At 38.8% G+C, this 14032-nt stretch overlaps 1 protein-coding gene and 1 pseudogene across 30 annotated transcripts in view; both read right to left on the bottom strand.

Annotated features, from left to right (window-relative positions):
• The window catches only part of PDE4DIP (phosphodiesterase 4D interacting protein), a 166733-nt gene that overhangs the window by 46106 nt on the left and 106595 nt on the right, over positions 1-14032 (bottom strand). For all 30 annotated transcript variants that reach the window (XR_008425880.2, XM_053916260.2, XM_053916262.2 and 27 more), the window contains 7 exons: positions 11974-12141; positions 11754-11835; positions 10316-10407; positions 5827-5943; positions 5378-5515; positions 4237-4349; positions 3010-3137 (listed from right to left, as the gene is read on the bottom strand). Coding sequence is in view for 29 of the 30 variants with exons in the window: in XM_053916260.2 (XP_053772235.1) it covers positions 3010-3137; positions 4237-4349; positions 5378-5515; positions 5827-5943; positions 10316-10407; positions 11754-11835; positions 11974-12141 (838 nt within the window). In the remaining variant the exon portion in view is untranslated. The remainder of the gene's footprint in view (positions 1-3009; positions 3138-4236; positions 4350-5377; positions 5516-5826; positions 5944-10315; positions 10408-11753; positions 11836-11973; positions 12142-14032) is intronic.
• Positions 6882-7460, bottom strand: LOC123480776 (mitotic spindle assembly checkpoint protein MAD2A pseudogene; annotated as a pseudogene).

Raw genomic sequence — 14032 nt, 5'->3', positions numbered from 1 at the left:
AATGAAGTGGGGTGGGAAAAGGGAGGGGTTAAGTGGGGGTAAAAATAAAAGTACACCCTATCAAACTAAAAGGCTGACAATGTTACACTAGCCCAATCACGTCTTTTCTAAAGTTATAACTTGGCTAAGTAGCTAAAAAGGGAACACCAGGAAAATGTTGATGTATACTAGGCACTAACAATCATCAGACTTGAACAATATAGTTTAAACCTGCAATAGAGAACACTTTAGGGGAAATACCTGTCAAAAGGACTTCCATTTCACCCATTACATAAACCCTCCTGGAGGTCCTTTTCAACCTGGTACTTTTAAGAACTATAATCTCTCCTGACCTCTTACAACCATTACTTCACACATTTGCTATTATTCAAAAAGGAAATGTGAGAAAAACCAAATCTATCAATATGGATTTTTCTCAATTTAAGTTCCATGATTCAAATTTAGCATGAGCTTAGGGAGAATTTAACTCATTTATTTTCTTTTTTCAAGATTTTTTTATTCAGGCACAAGGTTCTATAAGCAAAACAGGCAATGCTTTATCTAAAATTATGGTAATGTTGAAAAATGCCTGATAAGAGGTAGAATAATCTAGTAAGAAGAGAAAAGGTCTGTGCTTCTGAAGAGAGAATGGAATACTGTTTTATCAATGCTAAATATGATTATATAAATGATGTGGTGGATTCACAGCATCACCTGCATGTGGGTTATAGAACAAAATTCATCAGAATTGTGTTCCCTAATAAGATGTCACATTATCATACAAAAGGGTCAGACCAGCGAGCTCTCTCCAGGTAGCACTGTTTGCAAGCCTCATTGCTGCTATCCACACCAGAAAATCAGTACGGATTTTAGTCACATCTATGGTATCAAGATCAAATTCTTAATTTATCCTTTGCTACTAAAGCATTTAATTTTCTAAAATGTTTTCCAATGACCAATATCAAAGGCGATTAACAAGTTAGTCTCTCTTTTCCAAATCAGGAGGACCCAAAATTTACTTACATTTTTCCCCTAATCTATTTTCAATAGAAGTCGGGGTTTCTCATTATCCATCGAACTACCTTAATATTTCTAACATTTAGCAACAGTTCAAGATACCAAGGGAAGTTCCTGCTCTTGTTCAAGGTTGACAGAAGCAGCAGCGGTAATTAACATATAAGTTTCTATAATCACTGCAAACCATTAGAACACCAGAATCACCCAAGGTTGACTCTTAGTGGACTTAGAAAGCTTCCCTGGTCTATTACACAAATTAAGGGAAGACATTTCCTAAATATTTGGTTGGCTGACATTTTTACAGCTTGATAACTACCCTTCCTTATTTCTAGAAAGTCACAAAAAGCTTTGTGGAGGAAAGGGTCTCTTAAGATTAGAACACTAGGAAAAGTGGACGGTTCTGCTTACATTTCCTATCTCCTTCCTTAAATGACTCCTTCCCCCCCCCCCCAAAGCCATTAAACCTGGAAAGCATTTCCATTAAGAGGAAGGCTTATGGCTATCAATCTTTGCAAAATACTTAATCAGAAGACGCTAGGGTGTTACTCTTGGATGGAATTTAGAATGTCAGGCAAGCTGTATCAACAAGCAAGTGTGAAAAAATAAAAGTGTTCTGGCAAAACATGGAGGGCTAGCAGAGAACTCACTGCGCTCCACCTAGTTTACACAAAGAGTAAGTACACAGTCACATATACGGTGCTGGAAAGCCTCCATCTCTGTTCATCACACTCCATGTTTAAAAATGGAAATCTCAGCTCCTAATCTAAGAGACTTCTATCCAACAAAGTAAGAAATCTCATGGTGTTGAACCCACAAAGCTCCAAAGTTATCCTGGTTACTTTTTATACTCTCGACATCGAAGACACCAGAAACACAACTTCCAGTGCCCCTTTCCTTATACCTTCCATGCTGCCGTAAGAAGCACTGAGACAATGGCCAAAGCCTATGAATACAGATCTGTGATATTTCTTTCTAAACTATTCAGACACCTCAAAGCCTGAAGCTTACTACTAATTTTAATATGTAAAAATGTAGCAGCACTAAAAAGTGAAGAATATAGATTTCCATCCAGGGTGACTACCAACTGAAAACATACTAGCAATACACTCCTCTGGCTATAATGACTTATTTGGTGAAATACTAAATTTAAAGGGGGATGTTCATTTGAAATTATCTTTTCACATAGAGAATTCTGACTCTGGAAGACCTGGGAGCTTTCTTAAAGTTATGTTCAGACTAAAGAACATACCCTTGGTTTAAAGAAAAAAAAAAAGTTCATGGAATTTAATCTCCTAGTCTAATTTCACTGTCATTCAATAATCAACTCTGAAACAATATTAGAGGTAAAGGGTCACTATAAATGCTTTAACAGTCTTTGCCTCTGCTCCTTAACTTGCCCCCACCCATACTGTAGTCTACTACGCCAAGACTTGGTTTTGATTACCTTCGGATAAGGATTATATCACTTTTGCATAGTCATTCTTATAGACTTTCAATCTCTCCCTCTTATCTTGAAACTTTTATTTGATTTAAAAATTGCTTTCCCTCAAAGAGCAGGAGTTGACTGAATGGCAAAAATAATACACACGCATGCATTTATGACATGATATGGAACATATGAAATGGATTGTGAAAGTGGGGGAGGAATAAACTTTATTGGCCCACAGAAGGGATAAGGGAATCAGGAGGAGGGGCTGAGGGAAAGAAGGAATATGGGTGGGAAAATTAAAATGGAATGATTTAAAATGGGCAAATACACTTTGTAACCTCCACCATCCAACTTAGAGATAAATATGTACCGTGAAATACAGGTAGACTAAAGTGAGTTTCACTTTGTACTTGATGCTACTTGTACCAGTTTTATCATTAGTAAATCACCATTTAATTCTGCCAAAGTCAGGCAAGGCTCTCTCTGGTTAGTACAAACAAGGCTTTCCATCCTGGTTGCAGTCTGACCCGCCAGCGCTCAGAAGGCATGCTTGTGACGAACTCGCACACTTTCCAGTTCCCCACCTCCACTGGCGGCCAGGGTCTCCAGCCTGCTTAAGCGCTCCAGGCTTCTTCCAAGAACTTCTTCGAGCCGACCGCGTAACACCTGGGCCCTTTCCAGTTCCACCTGCAGAGTTCGGTCTCTCTCAGAGCTGATTAAACATGCCATATGGAAGGAAAACGGATTAGCCATCGAGTGTAATGAGTCCACACACACTTCCAAAGAGCCATCAACGCCACAGGACCTTCTAAAGTAACTGTCTCCAGGACACAAGAAATGAATGTAGTCTTTGGGGCGGCATTTGTTTTCACTGCCAGTAGATGAGCAAGGCCTGCTCCTTTCTTTAAAGCTTGTCCCTTTATCCCAGGCTCTGGGCCAATCTCACATAAAATTATAGTTCCTGAGATTTATCTCACACCCCTATGGCACACATAAGAAAAGTTTCATTATTTGACTAAATGTTCATTTCTGAAACACCAAAACCCAGTAAAAACTCAACACAAAGTGAAGCAAAACTGAGCCAAGTAGGACGGTTATTGAAGATTATTTGTTCTCTTGTTTGTTAACCAAACTAGACAATGCCCTGAAAAGGAATTCAGTTCACAGAAACTAAAGATCCAGACATTCTTTAAAAAGTAACACAATCAAGGGGTATTCTACTTTTCCTCTTCATTTATTTGCTTGAAGTACATAGAAAGAAAAAATATTTTAAACCCAACGATAAATGAATAAAAATCAGGAAAGAAAAAAAGGGGCTAGGAGGGAAGGCAAATGGAAAAAAGGTGGTGGGGAGGACATAAAATGAACCAGAATGATATATGACACTAAATCAAGAGGTACAAGAACAACACTCGTCATGATGGCCCTCAGTGATCCTGGGGTGATATTTGCCATCATAATAAATATATTTTCTTCAGTGATATTCAGTGGACAGCAGTTCCCTTTATAGCCCTCTCTCCTAGAACAGCCTTTTACAAGGCATGAAGCAGAGAATGAAAGGGACTATACATTGAGTGCTTACTACATGCAAGGCATTATTGTAGACACCTGCCAGGTCTTCTCACTTGAAATTTATAATAGCTGTATGACTCACTTAAGATTTAGGAACTTCGGCTCAGAGCAATCCACACAACAAATGACAAATGATGTAGTCCCCGTAGCTGTCTCTGCTTTCTTTTCTCCCCTCTTCAATATCAGTAAGCATCTGCACTTAATGAGGATCAAAGGAAACAGTGCGGTCACTCTCTTACCTGTCTGGATGGGCATGGAACTTCACCAGACTGCTATAGAGCTGTCTCTCTGCTTGCAGGGCCTCATTCAGCCGACTCCGTTCATCTACCAGTCCTTCCAGCATCAGCAGCAACTGAGAAAAGAATAGAAGAAATATGTAAATGGAGACATGAGACATGAAGGCAGTTATCCTGAGATCCTGAGAAAGAGACCAAGAGAATGCATTAGCACATACTATGACTAAAAAAAGCTCACTATATTACTACTTACATTTTCCATAGTACTTTAGTTTTCAAATCGATGTCACATGTATTACCTTTTTCATCTTTAAAACTCTATAAGGCAGAATTTAAACATGGAAGCACAGGTACAAGAAAGAGAGGAGCCAAACGCATAGAAAAGAGGCTGACAGAAAGGAGTGGAAGAGAGAGAGAGGAAGGGCAAGAGGGAAACATGTAATAATACTTACTAGTATTCTTCACTCATTCAGTAAATATTTATTGAGCCCCTCCCTATGTGCCAGGATCTGATGTAAGGATAAGCTCACTCTCTTGTTGGGGGAAAAGACGCTCATCAATCACACTTGGCATTGTGCCATTTTGTGCCATATAATAAGTGCTATAACAAAGACAAGTTATGACAGTGTGTACCTGCAGAGATCTGTTTAAGTGAACTGGCAGACTTAAAAGCCAGATTGGACTGAGATGAGTAGTTAGTGAGAGATGACAGAGGAGATAAGGAGCACAGGCGCACAGGTCTTTTTGAAAAGTATGCCACTGAGAAAAGGTTAGATAGCTAGTAGTAGCTACAAAAGAATTTGGGGCAGAGGAAGAGGTTTTTTTCTTTTTTTTGAAAACTTAAAAAAAAATTTTTTTTAAATGTAACCATTTCAAAAAATGGTTAAATGCAGGAAGATGAGAAGGCTTCAGCTGAGAGAGGTGCCTTATGAATGAGGGATAACTGACAGCGTGTGACCACTTCTCCTTTAAGAATTACAACTGTGAGAAAGGAAGAGCTGTGTCTGCCCTTGACCAAGGCAGGAAACTTCAGAGCACAGATTTTCCATGAAATTCCATCAATGGACCCCTTCATAACTAAGACCGACAGCATTTCCACTGTTTGTTTCACAGTTAAAATACAGATTGTGTTCCAATAACTTACTTGTTGTCTTCGGGTTCCTGAAGCTTCCTGACCCTGTGATTCTACCAAAGCGACTTTTTCCCGAAGAAGTAAGACTTCTTGGGTCAGGCGGTCCATAGCTGGTATGTCTTCAGGATCAACCAGCTGCATCTGTAGGTCCTAGAAATCAAAAAAGAAAAATAGTAGTAAAAATACTATGCAGCAAAGGAATAAATGCTTCTAAAACAGACTGCTACTCTTTCAAGTGGGACGCTGATAAGCCATATGAAGGTAATGATGTATTCTTTACGAAGTCTTAACCAACTCTGATAAGTCGAAGGGAATACGGTAATATCAAGAGACTCTAACAGTGTAGCAAAAAGATAAGCACAGGTGAAGGGACTCAATCCATCCAAATGTTGTTTGTAGGTGCCCTACAGGTTTTCTGAGCTGCAATGATTTCCAATGGTCTTTCAAAAGCTTTGAAAGACCTTTATGAGGTCTTCTTTAATCTGTATGTTCCTGGTCAGGGACTCCATATCAGCCGCCTGCACCTGCAGCTCTTCCTCTTGCACAGCCATCATGGACTGTAGAGCAGAAAGTTCCATCTGCAGAGAAGAAATCCTCCAGTCAGTGGGCTGAGAAAACAGTATCTGTCACATTTATACTGTGACACTGAGAGACCTACATTTTACTCTTCGTTCATGATTCTCTAAGCATACTGGGCTCTTTCTGTTCTAGGAACATCAGACTGACTGAGGCCTTTGCACCTACTCTTCCCTCTGCCTGGAATGTCTGCCCTAGAGTTGCTTTCATCTCATCCTTGGGTCTCAGCTTACTTATCATCTACTCAGAGAAGCCTTCTTTGGCCACTCTAGCTTGATCCTCATCCATGTTTCTTTCTTTTCTTTTCTTTTAAACATATACATTTAACTTTCTTTATCATCGTCATTTAAAGCTTGACTTTGTAAAACACAAAAAGACATTTTTAAGAGCTCCATATCACTGGAATTTAAACAGTAGAAAGAGCAATAGCTCTGTAGATGTACATTATATGCAGTAAAACTAAACAATTGGAGATATTTTTTCAACATGGAAACAATACAAATAAATAGCAAAAGGACCTCACAGCAATATTTTATTTTTGTGGATTATCAGTTACTTTAGGATCTAAACAAAGATTCTGAATATTTAGACTTCTTTTGCTGTGTTTCATTCATATTTACCGATTTTCTGAGTCAAACTATTTGACCAAAAGGTCTGATTTAGGAAGGCATTTAGCTTTACAGCAAAAGTTTTTCCATCTACAGTTACCACCTTCAAAGGAACTGACATTTCAGTGCTGATGTAATCTGCCAGTTCCTTTTTGAACAGTGAAAAAAATTACATCAGTCGTAGGGGAAGTCAAACAGGTACCCAAAAATGTGAAGTATGATGTTAAGTTTTCCCCATCTAAAAATTAATTAATGAAATCAAACAGGAACCATAGTGGACTTGGTTCCAGGAAACACACATTTGAGAATTACATTATTGTTCTTGTCTCATCTTCAGTCATGAACAGGGAATTTAGACCACCACGCTGTTTACTTTGTGGATGGCAGTGGTGAAGGAACGCAGACGACTTGCTCAGAATTGATAATGAACTGTGGCCCCAACTCTTCACACTTTCCAGGTACAACCAAATCTTTGTCTGTATAGATCGGTAGATCAAGTGAACCAAAAACTTCCAACAGTGGCAAAAAATGTCACTGTAGCTGTGATCTGTCTGATGACCGAGCGGATTTCATCTTGGAGAGCTTTCTGGGTGTACTGTCATCTTTGGCAGCCTTGTCACACCTAATAGCAAATAGCCATCTTTCAAGGACTTCACCACTTTCAATATTCGAGATGTCTACCACCAGTTTCTAAACTGAACATGTATAACCACATTATTTAGGTGTTTCATAAGCTCAGGATCAGTAGTTACAAGCAAGGTGAGTCCATATTTCTACACTCGAGTACAGGTTTCAGATGGAGAGATGCCACACTGATATAAAATGCTGATGGCAAATGAGAAGAACTTGGCCATGATTTCTGTGCTCCCATGCAGAGTGATGCCCTGCTTCCGGGAGAGCTGCTGCGCCATGGCCAGGCCTACAGTGACCACACATGGCCCATATAACTATTATTTCCCTCAAGTTACTTATTATAATCTATGATTATATTATTTATTTGTATACTGTGTATGTCTCTCCAGCAGAAATTAATTACATAGGGTCAGGCACCTTGTTGATTTTGTTTACAACCTTACCCCAGCACTAGCACTGGCTTAGACAAGGCACCCTTATAGTTGATGAATGAATGAATGAGTGAATCCTCGACAACCCTACTGGATAACTTACTCTTCTACTCCTCAATTTATAGATGAGATGGCTGAGGCCATGAGAAATTAAGGAACTGGTTCAAAAATCACATAGCCAGTAAGTGGTAGATCCAGAATGTAAACTCGAGGATTGGGACTCAGAACCACTAGGCTAGAATGACTTTCCTGTAGATCTGGTACATCCATATATTCTTTAAGGTGATGGCAAGTTATTTGTAAGTAAACATTTAAAGAAATATTTTGAAGTAACTTTAAAAAAATAGTGTAGAGTGTAGTAAGTGAAGACGGATGGCACACAGCTAGTTTAAGGTGTAACCGAGCTTCCTAAAGGGAGCAACACTTCTTTCCTTAGATATATAAAATGTAAAGTCTAATTCCATCAATGCACACAGTAACTCTGTGTGGGCTCATGATGATTTATAACTACACAACATTATTTAATGGCTCTGGGCTACTGTGGCATGTCAGGAGAAAATGTCCCTCCTCACGTTTCTTTGCGTGTTGAAGGAGCCCAGGTAGTGTAACTCCTGACCTCTCTCCATCCCTTCCCTCACTCAGCCCCAGGCAGGCAGGGGAAGGACAAATCAGGCATGTTTGACTTAGTTCCACCTTTCGTAACCTTGGGAGAGAGCTGTCTGCAGGAAGCCTGTTTTGCCGTGGCTTCTCTACGGACAGCCTCTTCCCTACCATGCAGATTGGGTGATGTGCCAAGGCCCAGTGCTACCTGTGACTGGGGAGTTAAGTCTACCTAATTCTTGGGAATGGCTAGCAGGCTCACTTGGCTCTGGCATTAAGTTCTCTACCTAAGTCTTTATCAGTGATACAGTTGATAAAAGTATCACACTACCTGCCATTACTTTATTTCTCCATTTGTTCAGGTCTTGGTTATGGAAGAATGGGTGCTATTTATTAGGCTCTCTTCAGAGGTCTCTATCATTAAATATCCAGGTATTTGCTCCATTGAAGAAAAATGAAAACACAAGAAGAAATATCATTGCAGCATGATAAAGGTCTGCACGTGGGTTTTAAATCATGGCATAATAGCCCCGATAAGACAATTAAACCAAGCTTCAGTTTCCTCAGTTGTAAAATAGGAATGACATCTACTTCTCAGGACTGGGTGAGAATAGAGAAAATGTATCTAAAGCGACTGGCACGTAGCAGGCAATCAATGAATGATAACTACTACTACCACTACTACTATTTTCTCAAGATAATAGAGGGATGTTTAGGAAGCTGGGAAAATCTATACACCTCTTGAAAAATACCTAATATTAGAGGGAAAGTGATAATGAACATAAGGCAATGAACTGAGAAGTTGGTAGTTGATGAGGACACATGAAGGTAAGTAGTATAGCTACATATCGTTCAATCAAAATACCCCGTTAGTCATTATAATCTTAATGGCACAAAACCAAACAGTAACATTGCTCTGAAATGAGGATCTGACATGAATAATCAGAAAATGGCTAGAGTAGAGCCAAAAAAGGTGGGAGGGGGGCGGCGGTGGGCAGGGAGACTAGGGGCTTTTTAAAAGTGGTAATTTAAAAAATTCCACACAATTTCATATCCTCAAAACTGTAATCATACAATGTCAGTCTGCTTGTGAGGAGATAAATGGTGTAAAAAGAGAAATTAAGAGGTACGATAATATAATTCCGCCACAAACATAAACACAGGTTTTTATTATAGATCTAAGCCAAAGAGGTGGAACAAAACTGAGGAGCTATAGACTAGCCAGGCACACTTAACTGAGGAACCCATGACCCTGACCGATCTCCTAACACGGATGCCATGGTAACATAAAGGCTTTTAGTTTTAGTCTGGAATGCTATTGAGACCCTAATATTTCTTCTAGACCATAGCTGGACATATAACTAGCTACATATGAAGGCAGAAAGGGAAGAGATTCTGTAAGGCTAAGAGGCCTCTTCTATAAAAAAATCGATGAAAATTTTATTGCTAGAAATAGAGCATAAAGATGGGAAAAACTATCTGTTCCAGGAAGTGACTACTTACAAAGCCTTTTGGGTCACAAATGACCTGAGTTGATTTCTTAGCTTTGGCATTTCTTAATTACATGACTACTCCCCACTTCTATGTTCTAAAAAACTCCTTGTTTCAGCTTCTTCATCTATAAGCTAGGGCCAATACCACTTACTTTGCATAAATTGTAAACATTAGTGCTAATTCAAGTACCCAGTAAAGTGCATTGATTATAGCAAGTAGTCAATAAACATACTGATCATTCTCAAATCTCTCTTGTCCCCTTGTTTCCAAAACTAATTTCGTGGATCTAATGTTGTAATTCTAAGCAGCAGTTGTATAGCATATTGTTTATTTCTAAGTACTTTACAATTATTTTATTCCAGTTAGCAATGGGCAGAGAAAACTGTGTTATGTCAGCACTTAAAAAAATAGTCCCCATTTATAAAAACAAGAGCATCTTGGAGAGGTAATGTGTTTATGAAATGATTATATATTTTCTCAAGGAAAAAAATGGCACACCTTGTATTTGGGCCCAGATATTACACTTGGAGTGCTGTACTCTTTTAAATATAAAGTATTTTGAAAGAAAAACCAGGAATTTAGAAATTAGGCTGGACTAGAAAACTCACCCGACTTTCTCTTTCTTTTTTAGCCATGAGTTCGAGTTCCTCTTTGGCATTACTCAGTTCTTTTTCCAGCCCTGCAACTGCGTCCAAGTCTCCTAAAATTAAAAAATAGAGCTAGTTTTAATCACTCTTGACATAATGTGATCTCTGCTGCTTCATTTCTCAGGAATTTACTCTGACAAACAAACAAACAAAAAACATATGCACAAGTTGTTCTTTCAAGCGTTATTTATAAAAGCAAAACACTGCAAGCAACCTTCTTGCCTATAAAAAAGAAGACTGAATAAGCCAGAGATCCCCACAAAGTTTTAAATTCCTGTGTGATAATTATATTGTAGTTATGTAAGTAATTGCCCTTGTTCTTAGGAAACACACAGTGAAGTATTTAGGGATGAAGGGTTATGATGATTGTAAGTAATTTTTAAATGGTTCAGAGAAAAGTGTTCCATCTGTGTGTGTGTATGCAAATAAATAATGCAAATGCGGCGAAATGTTAATTGATGAACCTTAGTAAAAGTGTATAGGAGTATTCAATATACTATTTCTGCCACTTTCTATAGGTTTGAAATTTGCAAAATAAAAAATGGGGGACGGTACTTTTTAAGAAAGGTATGTAGAAAGTAAATTAAACAAATGCAGCACTCTTTACTCTTCAACTAGCATAAAGTTTTCTTACTAAAAAATGACTACTTGTGTGACTTATCTATGAATTCCACAATATCCTACACTATAACAGACACGAAGTCCTTACATTCTTGATATTATTAGAAATCCTAAGTCCACAACCTTTCTTATCATAGGACTATATTTACCAATTCATTAATCACGGTGAGTCTCTACTTCTGCAACTTGCTGGGGAATGTCTTCACTGAAGCTACCCTAGATCCCAACCTTTTGATCTGTGGATGTCACTGAATCTAATCCCAGGCCTCCATTTGAATTTTGCTCCTACCTTCTATAGAATTTTTAGTTGTTTTTAGGGAGTTCAAGACCTATAACCATCCTTGGATGGAGCTGAGCTTGGCAAATAACTCAATGTACATTGCCTGCTCTGCCCAACACTGTAACATACATAGGTGATGTCAAGTTACAGGGAGTATCCTCAGCCTTCTTAAAAGACACCCAGAAGTTGTCAGCCCCAGGTCCTGCTGTGCAAGTTTGGAAACACTACCTCCTGCACTAGTGAATCCCTGCAGAGCTTTCTGAAAAGGAGGTTGCAATTTCCCTGAGCCAAAGTGGGTACCCAGAGCAATACCCTCAATTCAACATAAGAAAAGGGCAGTTCTTCCTAGAATAGACATGTCTTCATCCTTTTAGGGGAACCCAAATTTAGTTTCTCCAATAAGGAAGGAAGGGAAAGAGACTCTTGGCCAAACCCATTAACAGACAATTACACAAGGAAAGACAGAGATTCCTTAATAAAATGGAATCTGATGCTTACCTAATGAGGACCTGGGTATGCTGGTATCCCCTTTGGTAGTCAATGAAGTGCTGTCATCTCTGCAGGGTATATTCTTTGAACCCTAAACATTGGAAGAGTTGGGAAATTTAGGAAGATGCAGGAGCCGTGATCACAATGACAAGGACTTGGAATGTGCTCACACAGTTTGGATAATTATCAAGCTTGGGCCTCAAACATTACACAAGTCTCTAGTTCTTACTTGATCAGTCTGCTCTCCAAGATGGGGGCTGATGGCGGTAACTTCAGCTGGTTGGTTAGAGAGGAGTGCTTGGGACACCCTGGAGTCTTTCCCTCCTAAATATTGGCGCAGGGACTGCAATTCTGAACTTTTTTCCATTAGGGCTTGCACCATCTTCTCTGCAGCAGCCTAGTAAGGAAATCACACATAACATCAGAAAGGTATTCTAATAAAACATAATTTGTGTTCTGATGTTATTTGTTAAAAGCTAACTGTTTATGAAGCCAGAGGGGCCTTAGAAAATAGTTTCCTTGCTTTCAGTTTATGGGTAAAAACATAGCTGATGAGTAGAAAGTCTCTTGTAGGTAGAATATTGGAAAAAACAGAATATAACCCAGAATATATATTAAAGACAAAATTATATGAAATTGGTTCTACTACAACTCTATCAGACTAAGGTGTTAAGATTCTGGTTTGAATTGGGTAACAGATGTTTTTCTTTACTCTGGGATACATGTGCTTTTGACCTAGATGTCCTTCACCCAAACATCAATTTGGTTTGCTCCTCTTAAGGCTTTGCCAAGTTTTACCTTTTAAGATTGGTCTTCTCTGCATAGATTATCATCTTTTCTCTATTCCCAGTTCCCTTCCTCATACATTTTTTTATAATGTGCTTACCATTATCTGATTTATCTGTTCATTGGCTCTGTCTCTCTCCCAAGTAGATGTAAGTTTCCTGAGGAAACTATAATGGTACTATAGTACAGGTACTATAATGCTTGTTCAGTGCTGAACCCCAAGCACCCAGAACAGTGTCTAGCACGTAGTAGGTACTCAGTACATAGCAATTACACAGAAACATTATCAGACTACAGCTGAACCTCAAAACCACCAATGCAGTTGACTCATTTAAAATCTCACAGTTTCCTAAGACAGATGATGGCATAACAAGGAAGAAATACAGAACATTATTTGTGACCGTTACCACACAGAAAGTCTGCATTTAATCAGAAAATCTGGAAATAATAAACTAACAGTAAAATTACTCAGGGCTTTAAGATGATGAATCAAAACTGTATTAGCCATACCATAGCAGGAACTGTCTCTGGGGAGAATTTCTACCATTTTAAACGAGAAGCTGAGCTCCAGACATAATTTCTAAGGGAAATAAAAGAATAACCTTCCATTTTCAATAAGTAAAATTTGGGTTCTCTGGGGATTTGGACATAACTATCTTATAGGTATCAATGCATCATTCATTTGCCTTATTAGGAATCTGTGAAGACATTTTATTATGAGACAAATAAATGACGTGCAAGACATCTGGTGTCATACATATGATCTATGTGGCTAGGTACTCTTTGTATAATAACGTTTTTAGTAGTGCTCCTCCATCATCTGGAAGCTTATAAGAAATGCAAATTCTTGAGCCCCACCTGTACCTCCTAATTTCTGTCTCTGGGGGTGAGCCAGGGAGTCTCTGTCTTCAAAGAGCAATCGAGGGGGATTATCCTGCATGCAAAATGTGAGGAGCAGATCTAGAAGAATACAATCACTACTCTTCTTCTTGAGTTGAAAATCTTTTGTAATTTTAGTCATCACCTAGGTTCTCTTGTTTTACTGACAGCAGTGTCAAATATTTCTGAGGTGTAATAAGATTAATTCTTTCAAATTACAAAGGGGCTAAGAAGAAAATTCAAATAAATACTGGTTAGCCTCTTGCCAAAGACTTAAATACTTCAGAGTGGTTTTGCTGGGTCTATTCCAGAAGTAGTTCTGCAGTACATGGCAGCATGTTCCAAACAAAGTATATTTACTTCAGCGGGCCTGAGAATTAGGGAGTGGAGTGTCACTGTTCCCACGGCATCAGGAAGCACTGGAGAACACCACGGTCAAACAACACAGGCAAGTGATAAGAATCTGGTTCCCCCTAAAAACTGACTAGGGCGATTCTGATCAACGGCTCCCTAAAATGGAGTACAAGTCAGCTATGCCATTCTCTAGCCTTGAGGAGACAGATACACGAAAATGAAGGTAACTTAAAAACTTACTTTGAAATACTTGTGTACCATTATTTTGA

The sequence above is a fragment of the Desmodus rotundus genome, chromosome 12 (genome assembly GCF_022682495.2).
Source record: "Desmodus rotundus isolate HL8 chromosome 12, HLdesRot8A.1, whole genome shotgun sequence".
NCBI lineage: Eukaryota > Metazoa > Chordata > Mammalia > Chiroptera > Phyllostomidae > Desmodus > Desmodus rotundus.
Note: the sequence above shows the minus strand (reverse complement) of the source record. Positions and strands in the feature narration are given on the sequence as shown.